Source organism: Poecilia reticulata, linkage group LG7 (genome assembly GCF_000633615.1).
Source record: "Poecilia reticulata strain Guanapo linkage group LG7, Guppy_female_1.0+MT, whole genome shotgun sequence".
Taxonomy (NCBI): Eukaryota; Metazoa; Chordata; class Actinopteri; order Cyprinodontiformes; family Poeciliidae; genus Poecilia; species Poecilia reticulata.
The window spans coordinates 13,397,768-13,412,565 of NC_024337.1; the positions used below are offsets into that span (position 1 = coordinate 13,397,768).

The 14,798-nt window shown below is 40.8% G+C and overlaps 1 protein-coding gene across 2 annotated transcripts in view; it reads right to left on the bottom strand.

Annotated features, from left to right (window-relative positions):
• Window positions 1–258: 258 nt before the first annotated feature.
• lima1a (LIM domain and actin binding 1a) overlaps window positions 259–14,798 on the bottom strand; it is a 31,796-nt gene continuing 17,256 nt past the window's right edge. For both annotated transcript variants that reach the window (XM_008414624.2, XM_008414625.2), the window contains exons 5-11: window positions 6,625–6,688; window positions 5,356–5,429; window positions 4,075–4,140; window positions 3,439–3,490; window positions 3,259–3,320; window positions 3,034–3,167; window positions 259–1,827 (exon numbers count right to left, since the gene is read on the bottom strand). In XM_008414624.2, coding sequence (XP_008412846.1) covers window positions 969–1,827; window positions 3,034–3,167; window positions 3,259–3,320; window positions 3,439–3,490; window positions 4,075–4,140; window positions 5,356–5,429; window positions 6,625–6,688 — 1,311 coding nt within the window. In that variant the 3' untranslated portion in view covers window positions 259–968. The remainder of the gene's footprint in view (window positions 1,828–3,033; window positions 3,168–3,258; window positions 3,321–3,438; window positions 3,491–4,074; window positions 4,141–5,355; window positions 5,430–6,624; window positions 6,689–14,798) is intronic.

Below are 14,798 nucleotides of genomic sequence, written 5' to 3' on the forward strand. Positions count from 1 at the left end.
GGCATTTCCAACATGCCGGTAAAGAATTAAAACCCGTCCAGAGGTTTATTTAAAAAGTTACACGATAATTTGTTTTTGTTTTCCAAAAATAAAAATATATTCTCATCTTCAGAGTCACAGAGCCTGCCACCTTTTATCTACAGAGAGTAAAATGTTAAGCATTCATGAGCAGAACTGTCCAAAATACTCCAGTTCAGCCAAATTAAAGTTGCAATTTGTGAAAAAGTTTTGATGTTTTAATCAGAACTCGGACACAAAGACTTTGTATATAACAATTTATTTAAACAGCAACAGTTGGAGATTTTCTCCCCCGGCTTTAAAAAAAACAAACCATCATTGTTACATCCAGTTATAAATCTTTAAAAATTGAAACAAAAAGAGTCAAAGTGACAAAAGATGAAGTCTAATTCAGAAAGCTGAGTCTGAGAAGCCGACCAACCTGCCACAATAAGAGCTGACGCACTGCAAAAACTTAAAATCTTTAAAGTATTTTTTATCTAATTTCTAAGGAAAAAATATGCCGGTATATTTGACATAAAAACTAACATAAAGGTAACTTTTAAGGAAGATATGAGGTTGTTTTAAGTAAATAATTCCTTAATGTTGATGAGAGACTAAAAGCTCCTCTTATGTGTAAAAAATGTAAAAAGTAAAATCTATCATTTTAGGAATGATCGACTTAAAATAAGTTCGTCTTTCTTGCTGAAAAGTTACTGAGTTTTATTTCAAGTATACCGAGCCATTAGCATTTGAAACAAGGCCAAAAACACTTGGTAATATTTCGTTTTTGCAGTGCACTTCAAGCAAATTACTGAACATTTTAAGAAAATAGAAACAAATCGTCCCAAAAATTTTAAAATTATTCACCAGATTTGAAGAAATGTTTTAAAATGAGAAGTTTTTCTCAGATGGAAGTGGTTCAGACTGTTCAGCGAGGCACATGACGAGTAGAAGAAGAAGAAATCACTTTATACGTCCTCCTCTTCATCCTCCTCCTCTTCGCCGTAGTATCTGTTCCTCTTGATCATCTCCTCCACGCTCAGCGCCTCCTCTTCCTCCCCTTTCTCCTCGACTTCGTCGCTGTCCCAGAATCCCACGTCCTGAGATGACCGGCTGGCCTCCACCTCCTCTTCGGGGGAGGAGACGGCCGTCACCACCTCCTCCTCCATTTTCTGTGGCTCCTCTTCCTCCTCCTCCTCCTCCACCGCGTCGCTCTTCATCTCCTCGCCGGAGCTGCTCTGGACGTCCACGCAGCTGTCTTCAGGACTATCCTCAGCGGCGGCGGGACTCCGGCTGCGGTCGCCATGTGAGAACGCAGCGCTGCGCTCCTTCAGGGAGGAGCTCTGCAGCAGCGAAGGAGAACCTCTGTTCTCCTCTTCCTCTTTTTCCTCCTCCTCCGGCGGCCATTTTGCTTTGATTGGCTTCAAGGCGGCGGTGTCGGCGACGGCCTCGCTGCGGCCCGGCGCCTCCTCTGGCTCCGTTTTGGGAGGCCAGGAGATCTTGAGGCGGCGCGTTTCCGCGGGTTTGTCCGTCTTCTCGGGCGTCGCCTGACCCAAAGCCTCCATGGTGGCGGTCAGAACCAGAACCTTGGCCAGCGGGGAGTCTTCCACGCTGGGGCTGGACTGGTCCGACGGCGGGCTCTGCGCCGTCGGCTTGGTCCCGGGGCTGGGCTGGTCGGCGGCCTCGTCCGCCTCGCCTTTGCCCTCCCACAGCTCCTTGTGCGGCCGGTGGCCGAAGCCCTCGTCGTAGTTTCCTTTGGCCTTGAACAGCTGGGAGAAGTGAGGCTTGCAGTAGATGTTGCTGTGCAGAGAGGCGTAGTTCGCCAAACTGGCAGAAAAGAAAATTAAAGAAAATAAATATTTAAGATATTTCACCAACTCGTACCACAATGCAAAACCTATGCAGCGTAATAGGGCTACTGTAAATTTAGAAAATGAGAAAAATGTCCAAATTTTGAAATCATCTCGTTTTTTCTGGAAAATTTCAGAGTGTGAAAATTTGGAAAAACTTGTAAATTTCTGAAGTTAACCTCAACATTTCTGGGCTTTTCTCTTGCCAATTTTCAACATTTGAAATTCAGAAATTTCTTTTTTCCTCAAATTTTTGGGATTAATCTCAATTTGAGTGCTTCTCTTTAAAATGTTCAACCTTTCAGACTCAGAAATTTCCCTTTTTTCTAGAAAATGTCTAAGATGAATCTCAAAATTTCTGCGTTTTTATCTGCAAATGTTCAACTTTCAGAGTTCAGAATTTATTTATTTTTTTAATTTTAGGGTTAATCTCAAACTGTGTTATTTCTAAGAAATTTTACTTCTTAAACTAAAATTTCCTTGTTTGGAACAAGAAAATCTGAGTTTGATTAGTCAAAAATGTTCTAGAAAAAAAAAACCTCAAATTCGGAGATTTGTCTCAGAAATTTTCTAGAACAAAAAAAGAACATTTGAGTTTGATAGGTTGCAAATTGGCAAGAAAAATTAGAAGTTAATCCCAAAAATTTGAGGGAAAAAAAAGGAAATTTCTGAGCTCCAAATGTCTAAAATTTGTGAGATTAAGCAATTCGGAAATTTCTGAGATTAATCTGGCAAATTTTCAAAACTCTGAAATTCTGTAGAAAAAAAAATAGAAATTTCTAAAAAAAAAAAAAAAAAAAAAAAGTTCGGAAATTGAGATCTCAAATTTTCTAGAATAAACAAAAAAAAAAAAAATCTGTGCTCAAGAAGCTGAACGTTTGTGAGACGACACCTCAGATTTTGAGCCACTCCAATTTTTAACTTGAAGGAGGACGTTGCCCTCAATATCTACGTTTTTGCGTCATTTCCTTCAGTGATCCTTGGTGCAGCGCCCCCACAGGCAAGGAGGGGAACAGCTTTGACAGTGAAAATGCAACATGTTGAACCAAGTACATCAGGTGTAGTTTTACCCTACCTGTAGGTCCGAATGTGGCCGTTTCTTTTAAATCCGAGTTTCCCAGATTATAACACCCTTAACTGTGTCGTAGAGTTACAGAAACCCTCCTCATCCATCAGTCCTCACCTCAGCTTGGTGTTGCAGTGCGAACAGCGGAAGCAGGAGCTGTGGTACACGTCCTTGTTGGCCACCAGCCTCTCCAGAGGATAAACCGTCTTCTGACACGACACGCAGGTCTCCCTCACAGGCAGGTGGAAGCTCTGCACACAGAAAACATCCAGTCGGCGGCCATTTTGATTTGATTCCTTCACGTTGGTTTTATGTGCCTGACGTTCCCCGAGTTGGACTCACCTTGGGGGGTTTTGAGTGAGGAGAGTCTTTGTGACCGGAGGACGGAGTCCCTGGACCAGAGCCTGAGGGGAAACGCAGTTTACCAATGAGATATGTCAAAATGATCACCAGGGGGCGTCATTTTCACTCTCAGAGGGTTTAAGATTTCGCAACAGTTTCAAAACAAAGAAGGGGGATTACCGTTGCTTTCTGGGGTAAAGACTCTCCTGCCGTTTGGCTCAGAGTCAGGACTCTAAAAAATAAAATATAAATATCACAACGACTTGTTCAGACAAGCGACTTTAACGACGAAAACATCCACTGACAGTGGAGCTGCACTGCAAAAACATAAAATCTTACCAAGTACATCTTAGGACACTTAAAATAAGACAAAGCAAACTTTTGAAAACTAACATTTTGATGTTTAAATGACAGCACTTGAAAAAGTTTAATGTTTCAATTGTTGATTTTGTGTTTTTAAGATGTAAAGCACTTTGAACTGCCTCACTGCTGACGTGCTACACAAACAAAAAAGATTGATTGAAGTAACTTCAGCAATATGTGGGAGTTTGTTTTAAGTAATTAAAATTTATGAAAAAGTACTTGTTCTGTTGGCAGATTGTTTCACTTAACACATTTTTCCAATGTTACATATTAAGTAATTATTTATAAAAAGCCTATACTGCTTGCTGGAAAGTTTCTTGTAAGTTAGTTTTGCTTTATTTTAAAACGTATGAAGATATTCGCACTAGAAACTACACAAAAATACTTGGCAAGATTTTATGTTTTTGCAGTGTAGCGAGAAGCTAAAGCGTGAAGGAAAGATTGAAATCTCACCATTTCCAGAGAACATGGAGGGACGTTCTCCTTCTGTTTCCCACCAAACCCGTCCAGGTGATCGCTCTGAGGGGAAAACGAGGTGAGAGGAGGTTCAGATAACAAATACTCCACATGAAACATCCATTTCTCACACTGCTGTGATCTAGAGTTTAGCTTTATTAATAAAAAAATTATCACGAAGAACATGATGTTTTCTGAAAACTGTGTGTGTGACTAAGAGGTTACATGGGGTAAAAACTCATGGTCCCTTTGGGTCACTTTTGTAAAGTTTTTAATCACAGTTTCTACATCTCTTCATGTACACTGTGTTTAAGATGTAAAGCAACAGCAAAAATCTTGTTTTCTACTTAACCTCAGTTCTTTCAGCTACAAATGACTCAAAATGCGACTGCATTCAATGAGTTTTTTAAGATTGTCTGGCAAACGTTTTGAACATTTTTTAAAATCAGAATAAAAAGACTGAGCTAACTTCCCAATCAGCTCAGCTAACTCATGGCTAACTCCCCCTCAACTCAGCTAACTTCCCAATCAGCCCAGCTAGCTCAAGGCTAACTCCTCCTTAGCTCAGCTAGCTCATAGCTAACTCCCCGTCAATTCAGCTAGCTTGTGGCTAACTCCCCCTTAGCCCTGGTAACTCATGGCCAACTCCCCCTTAGCGCTAGCTCGTGGCTAACTCGCCCTCAGCTCAGCTAGCTGGTGGCTAACTCCCCCTTAGCCCAGGTAATTAATGGCTAACTCCCCCTTAGCTCAGCCAGCTCATGGCTAACTCCCCCTTAGCTCAGCTAGCTTCCCAATCAACTCAGCTGGCTCGTGGCCAACTAACCCTCAGCCTAGGTAACTCATGGCTAACTCCCCATCAACTCGGCTACCTCAGGCTAACTTTCCCTCACCTCAGTTAGCTCATAGCTAATTCCCCCTTAGCTCAGCTAGCTGGTGGCTAACCTTCCAGCCAGTAATTGCCAAACAAAATAAATAAAAAACTTGCTTCTGTTTAGTTAATTCAAATAATGTGTTTTACATGCTCAACATATTGGAACAATTGTCACAAAGCTTTAGTAGTAATAATTCAGGACTGGTTTGATATAATATTAATAATTTCTCACAATACACTAATAAGTAGCATTTTACCACCAGGAATGTGTGAATCATTTAATCCCTTAAAATTATCACTTTTGAAACCCCAATCAGTTTTATACTATTGTTTATTATTATTAAACGTTTCTCCTCAACATGTCAGTAGTTTTTGGAGGCACCAGCAGGATAAATACGCAAACTCACATCCTGTTTGGAGATGGCAGCTTTGTAGAGGGCCATCCTGTCCCGGAGAGGAGTGGATTCAGCAAGACTTCCATCTGGGGAAGCACAAGAATAAAACATTAAAGTCCAACAGATTAAGACCACTTGGACATGTCCAGTTTTATCCACTTAAACCAGTAAAACATTCCAGCTTCTCCCTTTCAGGCATGGAAAACATCACATATTCAGCTCTACATTATCTGCTCTTCCCCCCCCACCCCTGGTTCAGATCCTGTCAGGAATGTTGCTCAAGATAAAAACAAGGTTATGATATTGTTTTTCCTCCCAGTTCAGACCGAGTGCAGCACCAACAGGAACACAAGGCCAGCAGTTGCAGGGGAAAGCAGGATTTTGGGCCGTTTCCTGCCCACTTTTAAGCAATCTGCTGATAACAACGCAACATTTGTCACCTCTGACCCCCCTTCTGAATTTTGGGAAGGATGTAATCCATCCAAAGGAAGTGAGGAGAGCACAGATTTCCCAAAACGTTCTACAGAGTTCAGAACGTCACTGGATCATTGCAGGCACATAAAAATGTCCTGGAAAGAGTTAAACAGAAACTGGGTCTGGAGCGATTAATTGGATTAGTCGTGATTAATCGATCATCAAAATAGTTAGCCAATTTTAAATTAGTTGATTATTTCAATAACAGCTTCATCACGGCCAGTAGAGCTGAAAATGTTCTAAAAAGTTGTTTTTTCAGCAAATGGCCTCATTTTAGATCTGCATACTCCAGTTCACAATTAATCGATTAGCTGGATTAATCGTCGACTCTAATTAACTGAATTAATTGTCGACTGGAATAAACGGGCCTAAAAAGATTTGCTGAAAAAAACCGATATTCAGAGCCGTCTCAGCCCCGCTGGTCGTGATTAATCTGTTATTGAAAATCATCAACTAATTTAGTAATCGATTAATCATTAAATGGAGATTACAGACCCAAAATATTAATGTTATTTGCTAAAAAAAAAAAAGCACAAAGATATTTACAGCATTTTCAGCTCTACTGGTGGGTGCAGCAAAGCGAAAAGAGTAATGGAGGTGAAAAGATTCATTTTACAGGAGCATAAATAAAAAACAAATTTAAAAAGCCATTTTAAGGACCATGAAGTTCATTCAAAGATCTGAAGCTCTGCTCCAGTTCTCCAGCTTTTACTTTTACTGGGATTTTCTTAAAAAAAGCACAGGTAAATGTAATTCTTAAGTCTAATTTCCAACTATAATGATGATTAAAAACGATTCTCCATGTACCTCCTAGCAGCTGGTCCATGTTGGAGGCGCCGGCGTTTCCTCGACTCGCCTGCTCTTTGGATCCCTGAAACAACAAAACAGGATCGTGTTAGGCGTAAGACGGCGGGTGGAGCGGCAGCGGCAGCCGTTTGACGCTCACATGTTTCAGTCAGTTGAGCAAAGGGACGGGAAGTGGCTCCGTCTGCCCTTCCAGGCGGATTGATTCAGGAAAAAAAACGCAAAAGTTGAGCCGAGAACAACAAAGGTGAGGTCAAGTGTTTGCCGGTCCAGTTCAAACCAAGCCGCTTTAATCCCCTTAAGAGCTCAGAGACACAGACGCCCCATCTGTGCCAGAGATGGACCCAAATAACCCAAATTAAACCATTTTTTATTTTAGTTAAACCCCAAACTTCACTGCAAATCAGTTGCAGTGAGACTGACGTGAGCGCATGCATACATTTCAGCAAACAATCATTTGTGGAGGGTTTAAGTCTCAAACATTCGCTCAATGCACTGCAGAAGGAAAATCGTTTTGGTTTGTTGTCGAGAGCAAATATTAGTGCACATAAAATAAGCCAAAACTTAAAAGTTACTTTTCACCAAGAAATAAAAGCTAGTTTTAAGTCTAGAACATTTTCATCAATATTGAAGAATCAGTTAAGTGGGGAAAATGTCTTGGTCCACTAGCAGATTATTTCATTTATATCTAGTGCTTTTCATCAATATTAAGCAATTTTTGATTTAAAACAAGCTATTTATTACAGAAAAGTTGCTTGTAAGTTACTTTTGTCTTATTTCAAGTGTAATAAGATATTTGCACCTGAAACTAGACTAAAAATACTTGGTAAGATTTTGGTTTTGCAGCAAATTTGTGGTCAGACTTGAACACCACAAATGATCATTTGCTGACATACATACATGCGCTCACAGTTTCACAGCATATTCTCTTTGTTTCCCCCAGCGCTCCGACTTCGATTCGCATGAATTAAAACGCTTTTATTGTGCAACTTAATGGAAAAAACCGGCACGTCTCTGAGGCATGCGCCCAACGAGCAGAGCAGAGCTGAGCAGAGCAGAGCAGAGCAGAGCTGAGCTGAGCTGAGCTGAGCATGCAGCGGTCTGCTAATAAAACGGAAACGGTGAATGTGGTGAGGCTAAGCACTCTGAGGTGCTCATGCTGGCCTCCCTCCAACGCTGCAGCTCAGATTACACAACAGAGCAAACCGGCGTCTCATCCTCCGTCTGCAAACATCACATGTCCGACACTCGCTCGGGAGGATTGACCCCTGACCTCTGGAGCCAACGTTGTGCGTCTGATCTCCAGTCCAGCCTCTGGTTTGCACACCTGAGCGGCTCGCTGAGGGCGTCTGCAGGCCGCGGCGTGTCAGGCTGGAAGGAATGGATGAGCTGGAGGTGAAAGTACGTCTTGCATAATCAAAGTCAGATGAGCGTCAACTTGTCTGGAGCAGAGCAGCATGTTGCTCGTCTTCAGCAGTAAAACTTCGACAGTGAAAAAAGTACAAACGGCTTCGGTTTCAGGACGCCGTCGGTCCGACTGATGGTCAGGTTGACGAGGTCGGGTCAAAAGGTCAGCAGGGAAGAATCAGCCGGGTTTCGAATGTTGACCAACAACACGAAGGGCTTCAGAGTCGCATCTTTATAAACACTGTGTTCTTATAAAACCTTCAGCAGGAAGGGAAGAAAGTTATGAGTTAATCTACAGTGGATTGATCTCATCGGTTGATTAACGAGCAATTGATTAGCGGCCATTTTCTTAAAAATGTGTTTTCTCGTCTCAAAAGGACCGACCGTTTTTCTACAATACAGAAAGAATATTTTTTATTTTTCTCCTAACAAAAAAAAAAAATGTAAATTTAACATTTTGTGTCAGCTGCATCAACATGAGAGATGGGAAAAAAAAAAAAGAGTCAAATATTTTGATTCTCAGAACTTTTCTATAAAAGACGAGAATCTCAAATTCAGAGATTTATTTTAGAAATCAAGAAAAAAAAAAACAGAGAAAAAGAAAATTTTAGGTTTTATATAGCAAATTATCCATTTTGGGTTCAGATATTCATGGGTTTTTTAAAAATAGATTTCTGAGATTAATTGATATTTCTGTTTCAAAAATGAATTTTCAAAGATTTCAACTTTTGAAAATTTCCAAGTTTTTCCCCTAGAAAATGTTTTAGATTAATCTGATTTTTTCTAGGCAATTATTGCCTTTTGGAGGCCAAATTTTAATGCTTTTTCTAGAAGGTTTCTGAGATTATTGTATTGCTTTATTGTAACCGTTTCAAAAGTCAACAATTCTCAAAGATTTTACTTTTGAAACTCGGAAATTTCCAAGTTTTTTTCCCCCCATAAAATTTCTAAAATTAATCTCTTAAAAAATGTTTTTAAATTTTGAAATTCATACGTTTTGTTTTTTCCCCAAAAAAATAGTTGTTTTCTAGAAAACTGCCGTCTTTTGGAGCTCAGATTTCCTCGTTTTCTTTGTAGAAAATGTCTTTGTTTTTTGGTGGAAATTGACTCTTTTTCAACCTACAATGGCCCAGTAAGCCGTTGTTTTCTTTGGCTGTGTATTTAAAATGACTGAAGAACAACAGATCTAAAGCAGGTATTGAACTGAAGACGACACCAGAACAATGGACCCACTCCAGAGGCCCGGGTGGAGCTCTGTTGGGCCGACAGCGGGGGTCTGATGATGGTTTGCATGCATAAACACACGGGGGGGTGTCAGTGTAAACAAGCAGCACCGGCCAGACAAAGGATCCGATGCTAATCCGAACCCCATTAAAGCTCCGCTACAGACAGACAGACGGATGGACGGACCGCTCCCCGCCTCCCATAAACACACAGTTTACTCCGAGCCGAACCACAACAAAGAGGACAGTTCAGTCTGCAGACGCAGCAATGCTCCCAGATTAAAAACCCAATTGATAAAGTCCAACAGAGGAACTTTACAGAAAGGAAATCATGAACCCGAGAGAGAAACAATAGCTACCTTCAGCGCAGACAGAGCAGGAGGTAAAGCGGCAAGGAGGAAGCGGGTCGCTGAGGCTCTGATGGAGACGTGGGTTCGGGTCTGCGTCGGACCGGGAGGAAGAGGCGACGGGGGAGCAGGTGTTCAAAAGGAGGGAGTGGCTGAGGTGGTGCTATTAAAATGAAACCGGCTTTAGAGGGAATCAGACAGGGGGGGGGGGGACAGGAGGAGCAGCTGGTACGGGGTGCGACTCGGAGTAATGGAGGGGAGGAGACGGGGTCTGTGAGGGAGGGAGGAGGCTCAATTAATTTCAGAGCGTCTGCCGACTCCATGCGGAGAGAGAGGGGCGAGAGAGGGATGCTTAGATAAGAGGAGGAAGATGAGAGCAGACGAAGAGTCTGGATCCAAACAAGCCAAATGCTCCAGAAATGATTACAAGATCTTAGCTGTAAAATCCAGGATCAAACGAGTTGATTTAACCAAACGCACTGCAAAAACGCAAAACCTCAATGTAGCTTCTAGTGCTAAATATCTGAGCACACTTAAAATGTGGCCAAAACTTAACTTTTCAACAAGAAATTAGCTCATTTAAGTCGATAAGTGTTGAATATTGATGAAAAAGTTCTACTTTCACTTGCTGCAAAAACAAAATCTTACCAAAATTATTTTATTTAAAAATATTGGGATGTTCCAACTTTGTCTTTCATGCCAAAAATGTCAAATTGAGAACACATTTAAGGCTTTCATCTCTTCAGCAATGTACAAATTAGACAATATTTTTAATAAAGCAGCCACGTTTTGGTAAAAGATGAATCTGACAATCCAACATATAAAAAGGATTTGTTGCTTTTTTTGTTTTAAACAGGTAAATAGTTTTTAAAATGTTTCCTCTCACCTTAGAAAAAGTACAAAAGTTTGTACTTTTTGGATTTTATATTATAAATCAAAACAAAATGACAACTTGGAAGGAAAAATGATAGATTTTAGCTTTTAAGAATAAAAATCAAACGGCACTTCATGCGTTTTTATTCATCCTCCTCCGTTCTGATTCCTTCAGAAGTCTAATTAGTCTGCAGTTTATGTTCTGGTTAATCCCAGCTGTTTTTCTGAGGTTTGTTGGCGAACAGAGAGCGTCATGAAAACAAAACAAAGCAGATCAGGGGTCAGGGGGAAACAGAGATGCTTAAAACAGAGTTAGAAAACAAAAACACACTGTTAGATCCATCCTCTGGACATAAAATAAAACAACTCAGAAGCTGCAACTATGGCAACAAAACAACTAAACAACCATTAGTCTCAACTTCCTGAATGGATTTTGCAGAACAATCCTCTCAAGGCTGCGGTTATCTTTTCCTACCACACTTTTTCCTTCCACTCAACTTTTTCTTTTTATATACTTGGACATCAACGAGCTTCTTCAGCAAAGCCTTTTTTGTTGTTTTCCCTCCTTGTAGGTCGTCGGAGACTCAAAATCCCGAAAAACGTTTAATCTTTGCAGAGAAGTTGCGCTTCTCAACGCCGAGCTTCGTTGTTCCAGCGTGTTCAGTTTGCTTGAGGCCAAGTTGCACAATTTCCACTGGGAGGATTTAAACTGCTGGGAAACCCGAACTAAAATCAGAGGAACTGGAATTAAACTGGAACATGGTGAAGACGACTTCACAGAACTGGAAATATTAAAATAAACCAAACAAACTTATTCTGCAGCCTGGTTTGACAGGAGCCAAATTAAGATGCTCGTTTTAAATTACCAGAATAAAAGTTGTATTATTAGCTGAATAAACGATGTGACCAGAAGAAAGTTATAAAATTACTAGAAAATAAAATCTTAGCTACCAAGAACGGACGTGATTCTTTCAAAACTATTTTTTGTGCAGTGGCTTCAAAATCCTGCTGCCAATAGTTTGGTGATAATTTGATAGACTAATGTGTTCAGATTAATGCAGAAATCCAATAAAATAACTTCACTATGTGCCACATTTTAATCTTTTCAAATGTATTTCATGTAGGAGTCGTCATAAAACAACCAATTCTTTATACTAATGTTTGTACAACTTTATTCTTGTATTACGACTGGTTCTGCTGTTACTGAGAAAAGTCGCAATATTACAACTATTTTCATTATATTCTTCTAAAAAAAACATTTTATTGATACCAAAGAGAATTAAATTGACTTGTATTAAAATATTTTCATATCGAGTTTCTCGTATTATCGCACCACTTCAGTAATATTACGACTTTCCGTGTTTAGTTTCCCACAATCTTATGACTACTCTTGCAATATAACCATTTCTGTAACATTACACGACTACGTTAGTAATATGGCAACAACTCTCATCACATCTGTATTATTTTTACACAATTTTATTCCAATAACATGACTTTTCTCATAACACAACTTAATTTGCCAGCTTTTTTCTTGCAATATTTGACTTTCCTCACAATATTACAACTTTATTCTCCTAATTCAAGTATTACTTCCAAGCCCCACTATGCTCTCATATCTATCCGATGGGTTGATTCAACAAGACCAGATGGAAAAGAAGAGTTTCCGGTGCTACCAAAAGCAGCACCAGAAGGGAGGGACGGCCGGAGGAAAAACAGGGGTTAGAGTGACGAGGAGGGAGAGAAGCTCTGGGGTGATTGATGATGAAGAGCAGGAGGAGGAGGAGGGGCTTTTCTGGCCTTTGGAGGGGGAGGAAGATGGTCTGAAGAGGCAACAGATCAGCTGTCTGCAGTCATGAGCCTGCAGCATTACATCATCCACCCTCTGAAGCTCAACAAAGCGGCAGAGGGGTTCGGTCATACAGTGGAGGCCATTGTGTGGATCGCACACGCTGATCTGGATCATGGAGTCCAAAAGAGACAGAAAGCCTCCCAGACCCCGCAGCGTGTTCCCAGCTAATGTTTCAGAAACCTTCACAGGAGTTTGGTGGGATGTGGAGAGTAAAAACAGGAGACAGAAGAGAAAATTATGGCCAGACTAAAGTATCATCTGCATATACTCTAATCCATTGGGGCCAAAACTTGTAAAGTTTTTTCCAATTAAAACTGAAAGGTTTTATTTGTTGCTCCAATTCTAAAGTGACAATTTACCTGACTGCTTTTAACTTGATAAAATGTTTTTGTTATTGACTTAATTATTCAAGAGGTTTAGATTCATGCTTTTATTTTGAAGAGGGTGAAGACTGTTCAGTTTCCAGATTAAAATCTACTATTGTGCTGCTTGCAAAATTGACAGTTAGCAATACACACTATGAAACTGAAATCACGAGTGAAAGGTACCTGTTCCAAAGAATCACTTCCTGAAACGCATGCAGTAGTAAGTTTGACATGTTTGAGGACGAAACACAAGCTATCGATACATGGTGGGTGCTAGCGCTTTAGCTAAGTACAATGTTTCTAGCGTATAGCGCTTTACGTTTAGTTCTTTAGTGTTAGCGCAACCAACAGGTCCTACCACTGGTTTGGAGTGACTCTACCCAAGATATAAAGACTAACCATTGTGTTGGAGTCGAGGGTTAAAGTCATTTCTGTAGCCGTAGCTTTTTATTTTCTAACAAAAAACACTGAAAATGATTTAGAAAACATTCCAGTGTCACGTTTCTACAGTCTGGAGGGACAGTACTTTCTTTTTAAACCATAACTGCTATAAAACAACTGGACATTAAGGCTAACCTGGCCTAACTCCCTGTATTTTAGTCACATTCTGCTGTTGCCTGGAAGGAAAAAATCAGTTTCCAAACCTTCTGCCATCTACTGAATCAGCCTGACTTTGGACCCTGCAGTGGAAATGCTCACAGCTGACAGGTGAAAGAAAAGGTTTCAACAAATTAAGGTTTAGAGGGGGAAAAAAACCACAAATATCTCAAACCAAGTTGGATTAGCAATAAACTGAAACATTAACTAAAACTTTGCAGACTTTCCAGTTCAGAAAACCGTGTGACCTGCAGCTATAATACACCTAAAAGACAAATTAGCTAAAGGAAAACGTCCAGGAAAGACTTAGCATATAAATTAAAGATCATGTATCGTTTATCTGATTAGTTAATCAAGACTGTATTTGAGCGACCGCCGACCGGCTGCAGAAGTTAGACAAACCACCAGCGTTGCACCACGTTTTCACATCTAATGCAATAACATTTTGCAATGCCTTGAAGAAAACACATGACCGGATGGTAAATTCCTCCTTTTTTATGCTCAACAATCAACAATTAGCGGCCTGAGGGAGCGTGAAGCAGGAGTCGGCCTGAGATACTGGCTGTCAGACGGGTCAGGGTGTGTGTGTTCAAGCAGAGGGGCATGCAGCGAGTCTGCACCATGTGACCGAAAGCATGAACGCACCGGAAACAGTAGACCTCTGACAAAAAAGTAGCAATGCTTCTATAAGTTAAACTGTATTTTTAGCTTCAGGAAAACGTGAAACGTTGGCCTCTCGACTCACTTTTTAAAATCGCTTCCTGTCGACTCTTCTACATCCGGTTTGAAAGCCGGATGACGCTTTACGTCATTACATCGTCTGTAACATGTTGCTCTGACAAGAATAAAGTTTTGATCCGTTTTGGGTTGAATCAGTGGTGCAGCATTTGTTTTTAAAGCGTGTGGGACCTGAACTGTTTTAACTGGGCCTCTCTCAAATTGGGCTGCACAGTGGTGCAGTTGGTAGAGCTGTTGCCTTGCAGCAAGAAGGTTCTGGGTTCGATTCCCGGCCGGGGATCTTTCTGCATGGAGTCTCCATGTTCTCCCTGTGCATGGGGGGTTTTCTCCAGGTACTCCGGTTTCCTCCCACAGTCCAAAAACATGACTGTCAGGTTAATTGGCCTCTCCAAATTGCCCCTAGGTGTGAGTGTGTGTGTGCATGGTTGTGTGTCCTGTGTGTCTCTGTGTTGCCCTGCGACAGACTGGCGACCTGTCCAGGTGACCCCGCCTCTCGCCCGGAGCTGGAGAGGCACCAGCAACCCTCCCGACCCCACTAAGGGACCAGGGTGTAAGAAAATGGATGGATGGATGGATCTCTCTTAAATTTAAACATAAAACTAAAATATTTTATATGTTACATAGTCACTCAAGAAAAGTGTGTGAAATTCAAATAAATAAAACAAACATTCGTATGCTTAACCACATTTCTTTCTTGAGCTTCCATTTTGGTCTCCACTGCTTCTAGAAACAGTCCAAATACTTAAATAAAACAGTTAATGGTTTTTATGTTGGC